The 18,338-nt window shown below is 35.5% G+C and overlaps 1 protein-coding gene across 2 annotated transcripts; it reads left to right on the forward strand.

Annotated features, from left to right (window-relative positions):
• Positions 1-1,335: 1,335 nt before the first annotated feature.
• Positions 1,336-12,312, forward strand: LOC132600517 (DNA repair protein RAD5A). 2 transcript variants are annotated; one of them, XM_060313739.1, is made up of 21 exons: positions 1,339-1,756; positions 2,375-2,715; positions 3,928-4,061; positions 4,176-4,311; positions 4,507-4,560; positions 4,729-4,878; positions 4,956-5,107; positions 5,179-5,263; positions 5,360-5,632; positions 5,783-5,929; positions 6,057-6,212; positions 7,243-7,310; positions 7,937-8,059; positions 8,186-8,285; positions 8,386-8,498; positions 10,147-10,419; positions 10,510-10,710; positions 11,063-11,156; positions 11,241-11,312; positions 11,465-11,563; positions 11,661-12,312. In XM_060313739.1, exons 1-21 carry the CDS (start codon positions 1,522-1,524, stop codon positions 11,781-11,783), a joined length of 3,129 nt encoding a protein of 1,042 aa, XP_060169722.1. In that variant the 5' UTR covers positions 1,339-1,521; the 3' UTR covers positions 11,784-12,312. The 2 variants fall into 2 exon arrangements, 1 of the variants encoding a protein (XP_060169722.1); XR_009567218.1 differs by lacking the exons at positions 11,465-11,563; positions 11,661-12,312 and having other exon boundaries at positions 1,336-1,756; positions 10,510-10,732; positions 11,241-11,256.
• Positions 12,313-18,338: the final 6,026 nt, after the last annotated feature.

The following is an 18,338-nucleotide window of genomic DNA, read 5'->3' on the forward strand; positions in this document are numbered from 1 at the left end:
ACTCTAACTTCAACTCTAAAATTCCAAAAAAAAGTGTTTTTTTTTTTTTTTTTTGTATATATGGACAAACGGGGCCTAAGTCAATTTGGCCCTTGAACCCTTTGGAAAAAAGAAAAAAAATAAAACTACTTGCGTCCTAAGAAATTGAGGGACCCTTTTTAGGCGGGAACTTTACTGTACGCATGCATTTTCCCGTAAACAAATAAAAAAGCCAACCCGCCATTTCTAAACTATACACTTTTTTCCTAAACCCATCTAGGGTTTTCAAATTTTGTCTATTTTCCCTTACCAAATTCAAAATTCAATTTTCACAAACAAACCAACAACAATTGAGGATAATTAATTAATTATCCCACTTATTTGGATTCACTGTAATGGGCAACAAAATCACAGATGAGCTCGTTTCAATGGTACGTTCCATTGTTGGCGATGAATATATAGCTATGGACATAATTAGATCACTTCACATGTCAAAAAACAACCCAGAAGCTGCAATAAATATCATTTTTGATACCGCAAGTTTCAAGAAAGTAGAAATTCGCAACAATAATTCCAATTCCGAAGTTGGAAATAATGTAATTTCAAATGCAAGTATTAATACTGATAAGATCCAAAAATCTCATCATGGATGATGGATTTTTCTTAAAGATATGTGTAATATATCAAAATATTGTTGTTGAGTCTTGTCTTAAATATGTCATGTGGGATATTGAAATTAGAGAATTGCCAAATATAAAAAAGAGTTTTTTTTTTTTGTTGAGATAGACTAAAAGAGAAAGTAAAACACGTAGTATAGGTTGTTGTACATAAAAAAAAAAGTGGCATTTGAAAAAATTAATAGTGTTTGAAGAAAAATTGAAAAAAGATATCTAAGAGTCTGAAGTTGTGTTTGAACTCGCGGTTAATTGAAAAAATTACAAATGTTGCGAGTGAAAGATCTCAATTGAAAATGTGAAACCCAACTTGGGAGAATAGTCCCACATACGCAAAACCCAGCAAGGATGACTCAGTTGGTTTCACATTTTGACTATTGCACATGAACAAAGTTTACCCTGTGCTCACCCGAAGAGTAGCAGCTGCAGGTTTCCTTATCATACAAAAAAGAAGAGTCCCACATTGACAAAACATGAGAGAGATCGTGAGTATTTAAGGAAGCACGTCTTAACGCGTTTCAACGCTGTGCGGGCTTAGGCCCAGAGCCAACAATATCACTAGCGGATCGGCTCTTACAGAAAAACCAGTCAAAATATTTTTTTAAAACTTTATTCCAAAAGGGCCCTTCAATTGAAATGAAAGTACTACTTTATGAAATTGAGGGACTCTTTCTAGGCGGGAACTTGTAATATACCCGCATGCATTCAACCAACCCGCCATTTATAAACTATACTCTTTTTTTTCTCACTAAACCCATCTAGGGTTTTCGAATTTTCACTATTTCCCTTTACCAAATTCAAAATTCAATACTCACCAACAACAATTGTCAATTGGGCATAATTAGCCCATTTATTTGGATTCACTGTAATGGGCAACAAAATCACAGATGAACTTGTTTCAATGATACGTTCAATTGTTGGCGATGAATATACAGAGATGGACATAATTAGATCACTTCACATGGCAAAAAACAACCCTGAAGCTGCAATAAATATCATTTTTGATACCCCAAGTTTCAAGAAAGTCGAAATTCGCAACAATAATTCCAATTCCGAAGCTGGAAGTAATGTAAATTCAAACAGAGGCGTATGCAAAGCTTCAGGTACGGGTGAAACCAGTAATTTTTTGCTCATATCCTGTATATGTATTAAAAATTTGGAAAATAACACTCTATGTCTATTTGGAGAAAATATTTACCCGAAATGACCCATATTTCTAATATTAACCGAAATGGCCCTTTTATACATTATGATACACTTTTATAGCAGGTTTATACATTGTCTACATTAAGTGTTTAGTGTTGTATATCGTGTGTGTAAACACTGTTGCAAAAAAAGTTGGCTATGCGGATGTAAATTTGAAAATATGGCTACGTGGATGTAATATTTTATGCTGGATTGTATATTATTGATATTATCCCATAAAAAATTCATTAAAAATTACTCCCTCCGTTTCAATTTATGTGAACATATTTGACTGAGCACTGAGTTTAAGAAAGAAGGGAATACTTTTGAAACTTGTGGTTTAAAATAAGTCATAGATATTTGTGTGGCTATAAATCATTTCAAAAAGTGAATTTGTTTCCGAATTTAGAAAGGGGTCATTCTTTTTAACACTGACTAAAAAGGAAATAGGTTCAAGTAACTTGAAATGGAGGGAGTATTAAATATTTGATTTGTGAACCCAATTATCACTGTAAATTAATTTGAGATTAATGTAGGAACCCATAAACTTCAAAGCTTGGATCCGCCTCTGAGTTCAAATGTAAGTAATAATACTGGTGAGATCCAAGAATCTGAGATTACTACAGTTTCTTCAAATGAGGGATTGGATACTAAGAGTAAAATTCAGAGTGAATGGTGGTATGTGGGGTGTGGTGAGGTTGCTGGTATGTCGACGTGTAAAGGGAGAATTTTGAATCCTGGTGATGAAGTTGATTTTACGTTCCCCGTGGAGAAGAAATTGAGTTCACCTTCACCTGGGAAGTTTGGAGGTGGACGAGGGCGTCAAGCTGCTGCGTGTTCTGAAATTGTAAGGTTTTCTACTAAGGCTTGTGGAGAGGTACTGTTTTTCTTCTTTATGTTCTTTTTTGCATTTTATAAAATTCCCCTAGCCAAAAAAAAAATATAATAAATAAATGAAAGAACGAAGTTGCCAAGGTTTTATGCCAGTCAGGTTGCATTTAAACCAATGTGGATCTAGGATAGTGGTTGTGTCCTGAAGAGGATGGTCTAGTGGTTGAGATGTAGAAGGTTTTTGTAGCTAGGCAAAACCCACTAACTTAGGCTCAAAACTGTTATATATGTATGGAAAGAAATATAGATAGAGTTAAATATATACTTCAGAACCACCAAGGAATGTGGTTGGATGGACGGGATCCCTCTACTCTTAACTAGAGTTCTCGGGTTTGAGCACTAGGAATGGAGAATTTGACTTAGTCAGGCTAGTAGGTAGCATGAATGAATTAGTCAGGCTAGTAGGTAGCATGAATGGATAATTCGAATTAGTCAGGCCAGTCGGTAACGGATACCAGATGGTTATACCAAAAAAAGATACTCCCTCTATCCCAATTTATGTGAAGGCGTTTGACTAGGCACGGAGTTTAAGAATGAAAGGAAGACTTTTGAACTTGTGGTCCAAAATAAGCTAGAGATATTTGTGTGGCTAGAAATCATCTCATTAAGGGTAAAATGGGAAGTTTAAAGTTAAATTTGTTACTAAATATAGAAAGGTGTCATCTCTTTTGGACTGACTAAAAAGGAAAAAAAGTGTCAGATAGATTGGGACAGAGGGAGTATATACGTCAGAACCCGGTCTTCCAAATCCTGGATCCACCACTCATTGGGGCATGTGAATGTCAAGTTAGAGATCCATGTTCAAATTCAAGCTACAGCACTTGTTGTGAAAACATCTATTCCAGCCTTAGTGGGCAGGATTACCTTGGCAACTTGTGCTCTTGGGCTGGATAAGTTGCCTGGTGGATTAGTTATCCAAGCAAGTGGGCCTGGAGAACACCCATATCTTAAAAAAAAAAAAAAAAGGTTAAATGCAATGAATGCACCTTTTTAACATAAATATTGTTTGAGCTCGTGGCAGTGAGTACACCTAGTTCTGCTTTAGAGAGTGTGTCTGAATATGGAGTGAATTGATTGGAAGAAAGAATTTATTGACAATTAGTTTTTTCTGAGTGTTATAGTGGGGAATACTAGAACTTTCTTGATGGAATTCTGTTTGATAAGCCTGGTTTTTGTGGTTGTTGTTGTGGAGTGACAGATTGGGCGTATTCCAAATGAATGGGCTCGATGTATTCTGCCTCTGGTGAGGGATAAGAAGATTAGAATTGAAGGGTGTTGCAAATCGGCCCCTAATATATTGGGGATTATGGACTCTGTTCTTTTGTCAGTCAGGTACTCTGGTAGTAGTTTTAATTATGTTGTAGTTTAACATTTTAGGTGAAGAATCCAGTTTCATGAGAACAATACAGATGATGGTGATTTTGATCAACTTTACCTTATATGCAGAGTGTATATTAACAGTTCCATGTTTCGTAAAAGCCATCAGACATCACTAAAGGCTAGAAGCAATCTCGCAGATGATACAGTTCTTCACCCCCTTCCAACTTTGTTCCATTTGCTCGGACTTTCTCCTTTTAAGAAGGTGATAATTTTTTCCTTTGGTTCTGTATGCTTTAGGAAATAGTTGATGCTTTCTGATCATAGCTATTATGGATTATAACGCTCTTATGACAACTTGTTTATCAGTTGGAATCTGCATTTCCTGCCTAATTACAAGAACCATCTTGTCGATGCTTGAGTTAGATTAATTCATAATTTCTTTCTTGATCATTATTAGGCGGAATTTACTCCAGCTGATTTATACACGAGGAAGCGACCTTTGAACGAAAAGGTAAGACAAGAAGAGAGTCCCCGCTCATTTTTCCCTGTCTCTCACTCCTGCTTTACCCTATAAAAGCAGAGTAGCAAGATATTATTCAAGGGCTGCATTTCTCTTAGATCAGCTGCGACCTACAACTGATTAACCTGTTGAGTTTTAATGCTTTATTTATCTCCACAGGACAGCTCTGGTGGTCCTGCCGCATTATTGCGTGCAAACCTATCCAAAAGCTCCTCATCTGCAGATGGAGATAAAGTTGAGAATGATGAGTCAATTTCTGATACAGATCTTGACTATATTGTTGGTTTAGCTGATAGCTCGGAGCTAGAGGTATTGCTAACTCAATACCGTTCTTTTGCCTATGGAGTTCTCTGTGCTTATTAAATACTTTTACGATCATATTTTAGGAAATGGAACCGCCAAGTTTGCTCCAGTGCGAACTTCGACCCTATCAGAAGCAGGCGCTTCATTGGATGACACAACTGGAGAGGGGAAGAAACACGGATGAAGCAGCAACAACTCTGCATCCTTGTTGGAATGCTTACCGCCTGAAAGACGAGTATGTGAATGTCGGTTTACATGTTTTTTACCATTTACTGTCACATTCTGTACACTAAATATTGATTTCAGGAGGGAGCTTGTTGTTTACTTGAATGCATTTTCGGGTGATGCGACCACTGAATTTCCTAGTACCCTTGAAATGGCTAGAGGAGGAGTATGTTGCTGCTATGCTTCTTTTACTTTTGGTGATATTTTGTTTGTTTGTTGTATATTTGCACTTTCCACCTTATGACTTGAGAATATCTTGAAGATTTTGGCAGATTCCATGGGGCTAGGGAAGACTATAATGACTATAGCTCTACTCCTCAGTCATTCTGAAAGAGGTAGATCATCAGGAAGCCAATCTACAAGTCAGCTGTCTGGTGAAAATGGTGAAGCTAGTAATATCTTAGGTCAATCTCCAACTTTTGCGAAGAAAACAGCAAAATTCTCTAGTCTTGATAAGCTTCTGAAACATAAGCCCACACTTATTCCTGGTGGCAATCTGATTATATGTCCAATGACACTACTAGGTCAATGGAAGGTACTTAAAATCTGCTTCAGTTGACAACATTAGTATTACTTTGTTTTGGTACATTTGGCATATTCAGCTCTACAGATAAACAATTGTCAAAAAAAAGCAAATAAAATTGATTCACATATAGATATCTGAAGACAACTTCTTCATTTGTAGGCAGAGATTGAAGCACATTCACAACCTGGGGCTCTATCTGTTTATGTTTACTATGGGCAGACAAGATCAAAGGATGCAAAAGTGCTTGCTCGAAGTGATGTCGTGCTAACAACATATGGAGTGTTGGCCTCCGAATTTTCTACGGAGGTATCTTTTTGATTCTTCAAACTATTGTTTTAGTTTCTGCGTCTACCTTGTTTGCCTATTGTTATTACTCTGCGCTAATTTGGTCTAGGTCCTCTTATATTCATTTTTACTTTCTGTACTCACGTAGAATGCTGAGGAAAGTGGGGGCCTTCTCTCTATTAGATGGTTTAGAGTAGTGCTTGATGAGGCACATACTATCAAATCCTCTAAAAGCCAAATCTCAAATGCTGCCGCTGCTCTTAGTGCTGACCGTCGGTGGTGTCTTACTGGTACTCCTATCCAGGTATCAAGTGTTACAGCTGGAAAATTTGTTAATAATAGATTATTTTCATTATTTGGAGATTAAAGTCTTTTTTTCCTACAAAGTAAAACATACTGTTTTGCTATTTTCATAGTTCTTCTCAGAGAGGTAGAAGCTGTTGGATTAGATTATTGTTTCAAATTCATGCAAATGCTACATTATTAAGGCTTCGGTCCATCTCTTTTATTGCTAGACTGGTCATGTGTTGTATTCTAATGACTTTGTAAGTTACAAGCATGCCTTGAACCTTGAGTATTTATCTTCTATGTTTCAAAGCTGAATCAGTTGTTCAAACTTAATTGTCCGAACTGATTGTAAATTCTATTTTTTCTCTGTGGAAGTTGACATACAAGTTCATGCCGCTCTTCTTTCCCTACTTTTCAAAAGAGAAAAAGATATAAATCTTTGGAAAAACTGATGTTTTCTTTATCAGCTGATTTGGATATTCACCTCTTTTACCCAATATGCAGTCATATTCTTTCAGATAGATCCTTCTTGGCTGGATGTGAGCCTGTTGTTGAATCTCTATGCTACTTACTAATGCTGCAGTTTTGGAATAGTATCATAGCTTAAAAGAATTATCTATCAAGGACTCCACAAAGCTAGACACCTAGTCAAGTACTTCTAAGCAGTTTCGTTAGAAAGCTCCTCCAAATCCAAGGACGAGATCGTAAGAGCTAAATTAGGTAATCAGACCCTCCAGCACGCTTTACCATACGTGAGACTGAGATACCTTTTGCTCGGTTAGGTGTCCATCAGCTGATTATTACTAGTACACTTGAGGATACTACTAATCTGATTAGGTAATCTTAGCTAGATAATAGTTCCTCTTAATTTTTTTTTCCTATCGTTCCCCTTAATTTAATTCAGTCATTTTCTTGACATTTCTTCTTTAAATCTAGCATTTGTAGCCATCTTATAGTGGTTTACCATTGCTCCTATGCTTTTTCAAGAGAAGGTATATTGATATTCACCTCATTTTGTTATGTGACTTACAATTTTCCTCTGACAGAACAATTTGGAGGATATTTACAGTCTACTCAGATTTTTGAGAGTCGAACCATGGGGAAGCTGGGCATGGTAAGATGTAGATCCCTTGACTTTCAAACTTGTTTGTCGTCACAAAGCTTATCAGAAAATGTGGTGGGGTTCTCTTACTCTTTGAATGAATATATAATGATGTTTTTAATGTAATAGATGTCTGTTGATGACTGGATGCTATTTGTAAGATTCTCTATCTTTCTGTACACCTTGGTTGCAGGGTTTTTCCATCAGTCACTGGAATTTTAACTTATAAAAAAAATGTTATAGATGGGAGACTGTAGAAAGTGTAGCATATACCCTTTATTGGGACTTTGCAGTTTGCCCCCATCTGTCAAATGATCTACAGCAGTGTGATTTATTCATTCATATGGTCTTGTTATCAGATTGAGATTTGAAAATGACTATTAAATGACCCCATTTTGAAGTAGCTATCCATTGATGTGATCTTCAACTAAAACCTCACTAATGTTGCTGGCATCAGTCTTGATCCTTGCCATTTTGGCAGGAGGAGATTGGTTATGTTGCTGCTACAAGTGCTGTTCCTTTTTGTATTTGGTGAAGTATGAAGCTAAGCTGTGTCAGAAAGTTAACTTCATACTTGATTGAATTTTCTCATGTTATTATGATGTCATTCAACCTGTTGTCTGCCTGATCATATTTAGGTGGAACAAGCTTATTCAGAAACCTTTTGAGGAGGGAGATGAGAGGGGGCTAAAGTTGGTTCAATCAATTTTAAGTCTGATCATGTTGAGAAGAACGAAGTCTAGTACAGATAGAGAAGGCAGGTTGGAATTACCCCTGGGATTCATGAACCTCATTTATTTGTCGTTTCTTTTGTTTGGCTTCGTTTGTTATGGTTACTTCTAGGTTAATTGAAATGTTATATTGCTTCTGGTATTATTGTGTTGCAGACCAATTTTAGTTCTACCACCAGCGGATATTCAAGTGATATATTGTGAACTTACAGAAGCAGAGCGCGACTTCTATGATGCATTGTATAAAAGATCCAAGGTTTTACCATCATTGATCAATCTGTTCATGAAATATTTTATCCCTAGATACCCGTTGCACCTTTATTTCCTTTACAATAGTCCTATATCTCCAATATCAGGTGAAGTTTGATCAGTTTGTTGAGCAAGGACGGGTTCTCCACAACTATGCTTCTATATTGGAGTTGCTTTTGCGACTTCGTCAATGTTGTGACCATCCTTTTCTTGTAATGAGGTTTGGACTTCTATCTGTGTGCCTATCTATCTTTTGAGTTTGTTGTTGTGTGGTTTCTTCTTGTCTAAATGAACTTATACTCCAGAAAAATTGTTCTGTAACTTTCCAACAGGCATTTTGTTTATTCTGTGTTGAGTTGGAGAGACTTTGATTTGGTATTTAATTTTTTTTTTTTAATAATTTACGTGATTCTCATTACTCTGTCTATCCCTAATAGATATACCTATTTCTCATATTGTCAACTTGACCAATTTTTGTAATTCAGTTAGACCGATTATTTCACATTATAAACTTGGATTCAAATAGTCTTTCTTGCTATCGAACCTAAAAAAATTGAAAATTATCTTTTTGTTTGATAATGAATAGAGCTTAGAATCATTTTCTTTTTTGTTGTGAATATTACATGTAGATAAGACTATTGAGGGCGATATAGGACATGACCCTATATAGGAAAGAGTGGAGGTCGAGGATTAGGATATGAGGCTAGTACGTAGCCGAGCATTCTCCTTATTAGTAGTATTAGTTAGGAATCGCGTAGATTCTTTTTTTTGAGGTGTACTACTATCTGTTTCTTCTTTTGCTTTTTATCTTGCTACTTTGTTGGCATATTTTTCTTGATAGCATGCTTCAAATCCTTTTTTCTCTCGAGCCGAGGGTCTAAACCTCCTACCCTCCCCAGACCCCACTTGTGGGAATACACTGGGTATGTTGTTGTTGTATAGGACATAGAAAAAAGGGAGTGTTTGATTTATATGATTTCTTCTTAACTTCAATCTCTGCGCTAGCTCTTGGATTAGCACATGCTCCATCTGTTCCGTGTGGAAACTAAGAGAAGAATGTTGCATTCCTCGTTCTTTGCTTTAAGAGCATTTTTTGGGTTTGGAGAGAGGAAGTTATGAACATATTAATGTTGTGATGCTCTGGAGGGAGGCTCTTCCAGACGTCTATCTGTTTCTTCTTTTGTTGCTTTCTCTGTTTGTTCTAGTTTTGTGGGTCATATTTCAAGTATAACTTCTGGTTAGAGTGAAAATGGAAGCACTTCTTTTTGCCTCTTTGTTGAAAGAAAAACAAGGTGAATCTTTCAAAAGCTTCACAAATATGGACCCAAGATACTTCTACGAAGTAAATAGTGTGTCCAGAAAGCTTATTGACTCCAGTTTTTTCTAGAAAGTGATCATTGTTGTCTTACAAGTGCTATTTCAGATTGTTTATTTTTTCTTTCAAGTAGTCTATTATCATCTTTATTTGTCTACTAGGCATCATGCCTGACTTGCAGTACAAATCATAAGTGTTTATTGTTTTTTGCAATTGACCTTTTGGACTGTTTAAGCAGCTTGCTTCTCTGTCTCTAGACTCCGGAGTATCTGATAGGTATACTAAATATTACTCCCTCCATCCCAAAAAGATTGTCTTAGTTTGACTTGGCACGAAATTTTAAAAAAATAAAGGAAGACTTTGAAATGTGTGGTCCAAAACAAGCCTTAGATATTTGTGTGGCTGTAAATCATCTCATAAAGTTAAATTGTTTCTAAATTTAGAAATGTGGCAATCTTTTTGGGACAAACTAATAAGGAAAGTAAGACAATCTTTTTGGGACGGAGGGAGTATCTTTTATGTAATATGTGCTGATGGGGTTTCTTTTGGCCAGTCGAGGTGATACCCAAGAATTCTCTGATCTAAATAAGCTTGCTAATCGGTTCCTTAAGGGTGGTAAGGAGACTGGAGAAGGCAAGGACGTCCCTTCACGTGCTTATATTCAGGAGGTTGTGGAAGAATTGCGGAAGGGAGAACAGGGAGAATGCCCTATTTGTCTTGAAGCTTTTGAAGATGCGGTCTTGACTCCATGTGCTCATAGGTTATGTCGAGAGTGTCTCTTGGCAAGCTGGCGAAGTTCTACTTCAGGCCTTTGTCCTGTTTGCAGGTATTTTCGTGCAGGTGTTTATTGGAGAACGTGATTCTATACTATCAGATCAGCTGCATATTTAACATCATATAAATTCCACTTCTGCAGAAACACTGTCAGTAAGCAAGAGCTTATAACAGCCCCGTCAGACAACCGCTTTCAGGTTGATGTTGAAAAGAATTGGATGGAGTCATCAAAAGTATCAGCCTTGTTGTGTGAATTAAAACGTCTTCGTTCTGTTGGCTCCAAAAGCATTGTTTTTAGTCAGTGGACTGCCTTCTTAGATCTACTGCAGATTCCTCTTTCTCGGTACCACCACATTTCTGCTCATGTTAGAATCTGAAGAACTTATAAGTTCTTTTTAAGCACATTCTGCAACTTATTTGTCTTTTAGGGTAACCGTACAATAAGAAACTCCATGGACATCGTGGTATTGTCTATTTATGGCAAACTTATTGTAGTCTCGGTATGCAGGCTTATAAGGATACAGAAACTGAGAAAGAGAGATTTCCAGTTTTGCAAGTGACTAGACATTAATTGAAACTCCTTTTAAAATTAGAAGTTCAATTGATTTGTCAATTGCCCTTTGTAACATTCTTTTCCATATTTTGCTACTTTATTTTTGAGTTAATATCTTTTGTTGACATCCATACTTATGCAGTAGTAATATTCCATTTGTTCGCCTTGATGGGACGTTAAACCAGCAACAACGTGAGAAAGTAATAAAGAAGTTCTCAGAAGAGGATGACATTTCGGTTTGTCATCGTTGCTGCCTATCTGGTTATAATATTTATATTTAAGTTAGTTTTGTTGTGTGAATCAATTTGAATATTATACAGGTGTTGCTAATGTCATTGAAGGCTGGTGGTGTTGGGATAAACCTGACGGCTGCATCTAATGCTTTTGTCATGGTACTTGTCTGCCTTCGGCATTTTTTTAGATATACCTATCACAGACTTTTTTTTTGGTTTCCCATCCGTTGTCCTGTATTTTTGTATTAAGTTTTCTGTGATTCTATTGTCGTCAAATATATGCGGTTTTCATCTTCGACTATTATCTCTAGGATCCTTGGTGGAATCCAGCTGTTGAGGAACAAGCGGTCATGCGTGTTCATCGTATTGGACAAACTAAGCAAGTAATGATCAAACGATTCATTGTGAAGGTATGCTAAACACTTTTCTCCTTAACTAGGACTTCTTAATCAGATTTCATGTTGAAAAAGTCACTGGGCCCTTGCATGCATATTTTTCTGATGACAGGGTTCGGTTGAGGAAAGAATGGAGGCAGTACAAGCTAGGAAGCAACGTATGATTTCTGGTGCTTTGACCGACCAAGAAGTTCGGACTGCAAGAATTGAGGAACTTAAGATGTTTTTTGCATAGAGAATAACTAACAACTAAATTATGTCAATGAGTTGGGGCCTCTGGCTCCTCAGATTCTAGATTCACGAACAACATATCAGATCATATAGGTCTCTGGAGTTAAAGAGCTGAAAGCTTCATGTCTCGTGCTGCTGCCACATCGGCTTATTCTGGAGGCCTCAATAATCTTAAGTGTGGAAAAGCGATCATTCCATCGGTTGCAGCTGACTTAATATTTGGAGGAAGCTTCATATTTATTGGTATTCGGAGTTTCTGATGAAGCAGTTTCCAGAACTGTGGATGTAACTAGCATCCGGAGATGTGTATTTCTACTTCACTGTTGTAAAAATAAATCCTGGCTTCACTGAGTATTATCATGATTTGGGACTTCTAAAACAGTTTTGGTAGCGTAGAGAAATTTGTAAGTAATGAATGTCAATGTAGATTGCAAGCTGCAGAGAGTCATATGTAACTTTATAACCTTTTTCCAATTAACAAACCTTGTATGTAAATTGTGACCATATTGAAGTTTTCCTTTCAAGTTAACAAAGCTCGTAAGTTATGAGGAGTAAAGTTCAACAATCCAGGGATAATTTGCAAAAGGACTTTTATTGCTCATCCGGCATAAGTTGTGCGCATAATTGTTTTTTGCCTACGACACTATTTTACCGTCAAATGACTCCATTTTTTGCCTCATCAGCAAAACTAATTTATGCACACGCTACAATTGGAGCTTACATCATATGGGCAACACAGGGCATCTTTTAAATATTTTGTTAAACGTAGTCAAAAGTTCAAGACTAACTCTTAGGCTCAGTTTATGCAAATTTGGGCTGTCGCAAAGTTATGGTTTCTAGTAATCTAAACAAATTAGTTTGATGAAACTTGCGAATTGCCCTTTTTTTATGGGTGGTATTTAAATTTTGCCCCTCATATTTGTGGTCTTTAAATTTTGCCCTTCGGCTAAAACTCATAGGTTTCGGGTTCGAACCCCCGCTCAGTCAAAAATTTAAAATTTTTTTGCAAAGCAGAGTTTAAATTTTGCTAGGCCCCCTCCGGCAGATTTTTAGTCATGTTTAACTAAAAGTCTGCCGGAGGGGGCAGACTTTGCCTTGAAGCATATATAGGTATTTTTTTTTTAACTTTTCAAGGTAAACTTTTAGTAATGCCTTAACTAAAAGTGTGCCCCATAAAACATAACTAAAAGTATGCCCCATAAAGCGTAAGTTTTCCTTAAGGCATAACTAAAAGTTTGCCTTATAAGGCAAAGTTTAAATTTTGCTATGCCCCCTCCGACAGACTTTTAGTTGTGTTTAACTAGAAGTCTGCCGGAGGGGGCAGACTTTTAGTTGTGTTTAACTAAAAGTCTGCCTCCTCCGGCAGACTTTGCCTTGAAGCATGCATATATATATATATTTTACTTTTCGAGGTAAACTTTTAGTTATGCCTTAACTAAAAAGTGTGTCCCAAAGACATAACTAAAAGTATGCTCATAAGGCAGAACTTTTCCTTAAGGGATAACTTAAACTTTGCCTTATAAGGCTAAGTCTATGCCTAAAGAAAAGTTCTTGCCTTATGGGGCATAATTTTGTTATGGCTTAACTAAAATTCTGCCACATAAGGCATAACTAAACTATGTCTTAGGAAAAATTCTGCCTTATGGGGCAGACTTTTAGTTATGCCGGATCCGGCATAACTTTAACTTTTCCTTAAAGATTGTATGCTGGATCCGGCATACACTCCCCCAGTCCTGCTTGGCGAAATTATTTTTTTATTTTATGCCTGAGCGGGGGTTCGAACCCAGAACTTCATGTATTCGCCCACCTTTCCAAGCAAAGGGCAAAACTTAAAGACCACAAATATGAGGGGCAAAACTTAAAGACCACAAATTTGAAGGGCAAAATTTAAAGACCACCCCAAAAGAAGGGCAATCCGCGCAAAAAAATGAAACTTTATGGGTTTGTACATGATGGAGTAAATATCAAAGTACGGGTTAAAGTGCGAGGGTTATTTCCACAAATGACCCTATTTCGGGGTGGTCTTTAATTTTGTCCCTCAAATTTGTGGTCTTTAATTTTTGCTCTTCAACACTTTTGGCACGACATAAATTAAATTTCAGCCGCCATAGTTAAAGTTTACCTTCGGCATATATATCATAACATCCCACAGGTTATGCCGGACAGGACAAAACTTTCAACATTCAACATAATCTAAAAAAAGGCATAAGTTTAGGTTTCGCGCGACATAGTTAGCGTTTAGCTTTAGCATATGTATCATCCATTTCACACAAGTTATGCTGGAAAAGGCAAAACTTTCAACACTTAACATCATCTGAAAAATACTACAATACTCATGCCGCATAGCTTAATTCCTACAGAGCTTGTGCTGAACGGACAAAATATTAGTTTTCGAAGATAAAAATGTTACATAACTTATGTCGAGCGAAACATATTTGGATATTTTCATTAAATAAGCAGTAGAGACAAAAATTAAAGACCACAAATATGAAGGACAAAGATTAAAAACCAGTCCGTATGAAGGGGAATCCATGTAAACTGTTGAAAGTACGACCCTCAAAGTGCGGTGCACTCTTGAAAAAAAAAATGCACAAATTTGAAAAAGATCACTTATTAAATGTATTTTGCATTTCAAGTTTAGGATATCACACGCCAATTATATTGTATTGTACATTCATTTGCTACATATATATATATATATATATATATATATATATATATATATATACATACATACTAGTTCCTCTGCACGTGTAGTTTCATATCTCTCTCGTTTTTTTTTTACAAAATATATATACTAAAAGTATTTAATGCAGACATACTTAAAAAATATTTAATTTAGTTATAAATAATATGAAAAATCTCTCTCTCTAGCTATATATATTTCTCAAAGGGACCACATTTATTGAGTAATATATAATCAAATTTTATTTGGGAAGGTTGTTAAAACTTAAAAGCGAAGATTTCATTTTAATTTTATATAGGACATGACACAAATGTGTCGAGAATCACTTTTTCTAGAAAATACGAGACATCTAAGTCATACAAGTAAAGAAATCTATTCACTTTAAAAAAAAAAAAAATGGAGATTGGATTGATGATAAAATAGAATCCTAGGTTGGTAAATTCGTTCTCAAATGATTCATCGATGAATTTAGGCCTAGGTTTTTTGAAAGTTTCATGTGATTCCCCTTCCTTCTTCGGCGAATGCAACTTACCATAGGCTTCTTTCATTTCCTAAGTAGATTACGATAAGTCCTAGCATTAGTATGAGTTCGTTCACCGCGTAAAGGTGATCCATCTTGATGACGAATTTCAGTGTTTTAAAAGGTAATTTTGGGACTCGCCTCAGGACTCGCCCTGGGGTGAGGCACTGGCAAAACATCTAGAGGCTTACGTGTGGGGCTTAGTTCTGTGAGGCTTATGCCCTTAGCGCCCGACTGTACGCCTTAAACACACTCAACGCCCTTAGCTCGGGGCTCGCCTTACAGTTCTTACACAAATTATGAGTCAAATTCTTTAGTTAACACCGTTGGCGCTAATAATTCTTTAATTAATGAATGGTGCTTAGTAGTTTTTCATCTATAGAAATAAGAAGATCAAAACTGACTTAATAAAAATCCCTAGTATTGCATATTTGCAATATGAGAACACAATGAGGCTGAACTTAATGTTTGTTTTAAAATACATAGCCAAATTTTACATCTTCAGTATTGGTCTTCATGTTTTTGTGCTATGTCTCACAGTTATCATTTTTTATTATTTCGATATTTGAAAGGTAATTTTGTTTTTGTTCATCAAGGAAATTGCATAGTTTGATAGTAATATATTTTTAAGAATGTGATTCTTTTTTCTTTTAAAGTTACATGTTAGAGTTGATTTGCATCTCATAAGAACTTTTATATCATTGCATTATTTCTACTTGTAAAATTATGTTAGAAGTTTTGTTTTCTATGAATTTCTTTAATCATGTTTTTAATTTTTAAAAATTATTAATGTATTTTTGTATAATTTTTTTTGTTATTACACTATTTTACTACATTATAAATTAAATTTTTAAAGATCAATGGGGCTTATGACAGCTGCCTTGGGGCTTACGCCTCGTCCCGTGCTAAGTAAAACGTCTCGCCTCATCCCCCGCCTTTTAAAACACTGACGAATTCCACGATAACAAGAAATAAAAATTAATCGTTCGATGTCTGCTATTATCTGCATTTCAATTAATGATACCAATTGTATTTTCTACTCCTAAAAATTATTTGTAACTTAAATTTAAAGTGTAATCGGAAAACAATAATTATAAATCATATTTAAAATTGTGCTCAAAAGAAAGCATTTCATCCTCTTCACCACCTTCATAAAAGCAATTAAGTTTGTCTTTTCTTCTCTTTTCAGAGTTAAATTAAATTCTTCATTCCTCATTTCAGTAAGTGTTGGTGTTGGTGTGTTTTATATTTTGTGTGCCATTACTTTTTGTATAACCATCATGGTACCTGACACTCACTAGCCCTATTAACTTTTGATATTGTGAATTACAACTAAATCAAATATTTTTCTAAGTATGTATGCATTAAATACTTTTGGCATATAAATTCTGAAAAAAAAAAGGAGATGCACCTACACGCGTGCAACACATTGCATATATATATATATATATATATATATATATAGATAGATAGATATACTAGTCCCTCTGCACGTACATTGCACGTGTAGTTCTACCTCATTTTTCTTACAGAATAAATATATTAAAAGTATTTAATGCATACATACTTAAAGAAAAATTGAATTAGTTATAATTCACAATACCTAAACTAGTATGCTCGCGTAACTCTACCTATTATATATATATGAGTAGTTTTTTACTTCTCAAAATGATCACATTTATTAAGTAACATAATCAGATTTTATTCGGGGAGATTGTTAAAAGCGAAGATTCATTTTAATTTTATATGTTCATTATAGTACATGACACAAATTTGTCGATATCTGCATTTCATAATTTATGATACCAATTGTATTTTCTACTCCTAATAATTATTTGTAACATAAATTCAAAGTATAATCTCAAAACCAATTTTTATAAACCCTATATAAATTTGTGCTCAAAAGAAAGCATTTCATCCTCTTTACCACCTTCATAAAAAAACAATCAAGTTTGCTTTTTCTTCTCTTTTCACAGTCAAATTAAAATTTTCACTCCTCTTTCCGTAAGTGTGGGTGTTGGTGTTATTATATTTTGTGTGCCACTACATTTTTTTTTATAACCGTCATGGTATCCGATACTCACTAGCCCGATTAATCCAAATTCGTGATGCGTATGGTCCATTTTCTAACTATTAAGTGTTTTTTATTCTAAGACTTAAATTCAAAACTTTTGATTAGAAAATGAAATGGAACTACAGGTACAACGCACATGTAGACATATAGATATACTAGTCCCTGTGCACGTGCATTGCACATGTAGTTCTATCTCATTTTTTTTAGTAGGTCTTTACTTCTCAAAATGACCACATTTATTACACCAATTTTCTATAAATAAATATAGGGCCATAAATAGACCAAATCTTTTTTTTTTCTCTAGGTAATTGCTGCTACATTCGGAGGAAAAAGTACAAAAAGGAATATCAAGCAGCTGGACAATCATCTGAATCTCAAGGGCTGATGGGTTTGAAGCATTCTGAAGTACCAACGCCTCCTTTAAAATTGGGGGAGACAAATGATCATGTGGTTGTTACAAGTTCTCAAGATGGCAACAACAACAACAATGACGTTGGTCAGTCCCAAACAAGTTGAAGTCGGTTATAGAAGTGACACTAATTATTCAACGACAAGAAGTCATATATATGATATGCTTGATGTAAATTTTCCGAATGATGTTTGAGGATATGTGTTCTTTACTCTTGCAATGGTCTCTTTCTGAAAAAATATTTATTTTCTTTATAGGCGGATTCAAGTTTTGAAGTTCTCGAATGCCGTACTTGTTTGTGCTTCAGTTTAATCTATTTTGGGTTTTGATTCGGATTATTCGTCTTTTGCTTTATATAGACAAATAGCTCAAATGAAAAATATACTATGGTTATGACAACTTTGAATTTCATATTCTAGAGCTATATATTATCTGATTCAAGAATTGACAACTAGAATTAGAACTTGGTTGTGCAAACAAGCTCACCAAATTTATATGTGAATGAATCTGGCATTCAACCCAAAAGCTTAAAGTAACGATTGGATTAGCTAGTGAGATCTATTTAAACCCCTAGAGACCGGTAAACACCCTATGAGAGACAAATACAACATTCTCCAATGACACATATCCACAAGTTAAAAAATAGAAGGAATTTTGAAGCTGACTTGTCCAAGAGCTTACATTGGTGCACAGACAATTTGTGGCTTTGGAGCTTTTTAAGCTTATAAGTACTTGACTTAAAAGCTCTTTTAATAGCATTTACCTAGCATTAAAACAAGCCAAAAATTGCTTAGACATTTGCGACTAGCAACTACGACGACAAATGCACCACCATAATATGGGGTCTGATGGCGCTCATCAGATGACCAA

This window comes from Lycium barbarum, chromosome 6 (assembly GCF_019175385.1).
Source record: "Lycium barbarum isolate Lr01 chromosome 6, ASM1917538v2, whole genome shotgun sequence".
Lineage (NCBI taxonomy): Eukaryota > Viridiplantae > Streptophyta > Magnoliopsida > Solanales > Solanaceae > Lycium > Lycium barbarum.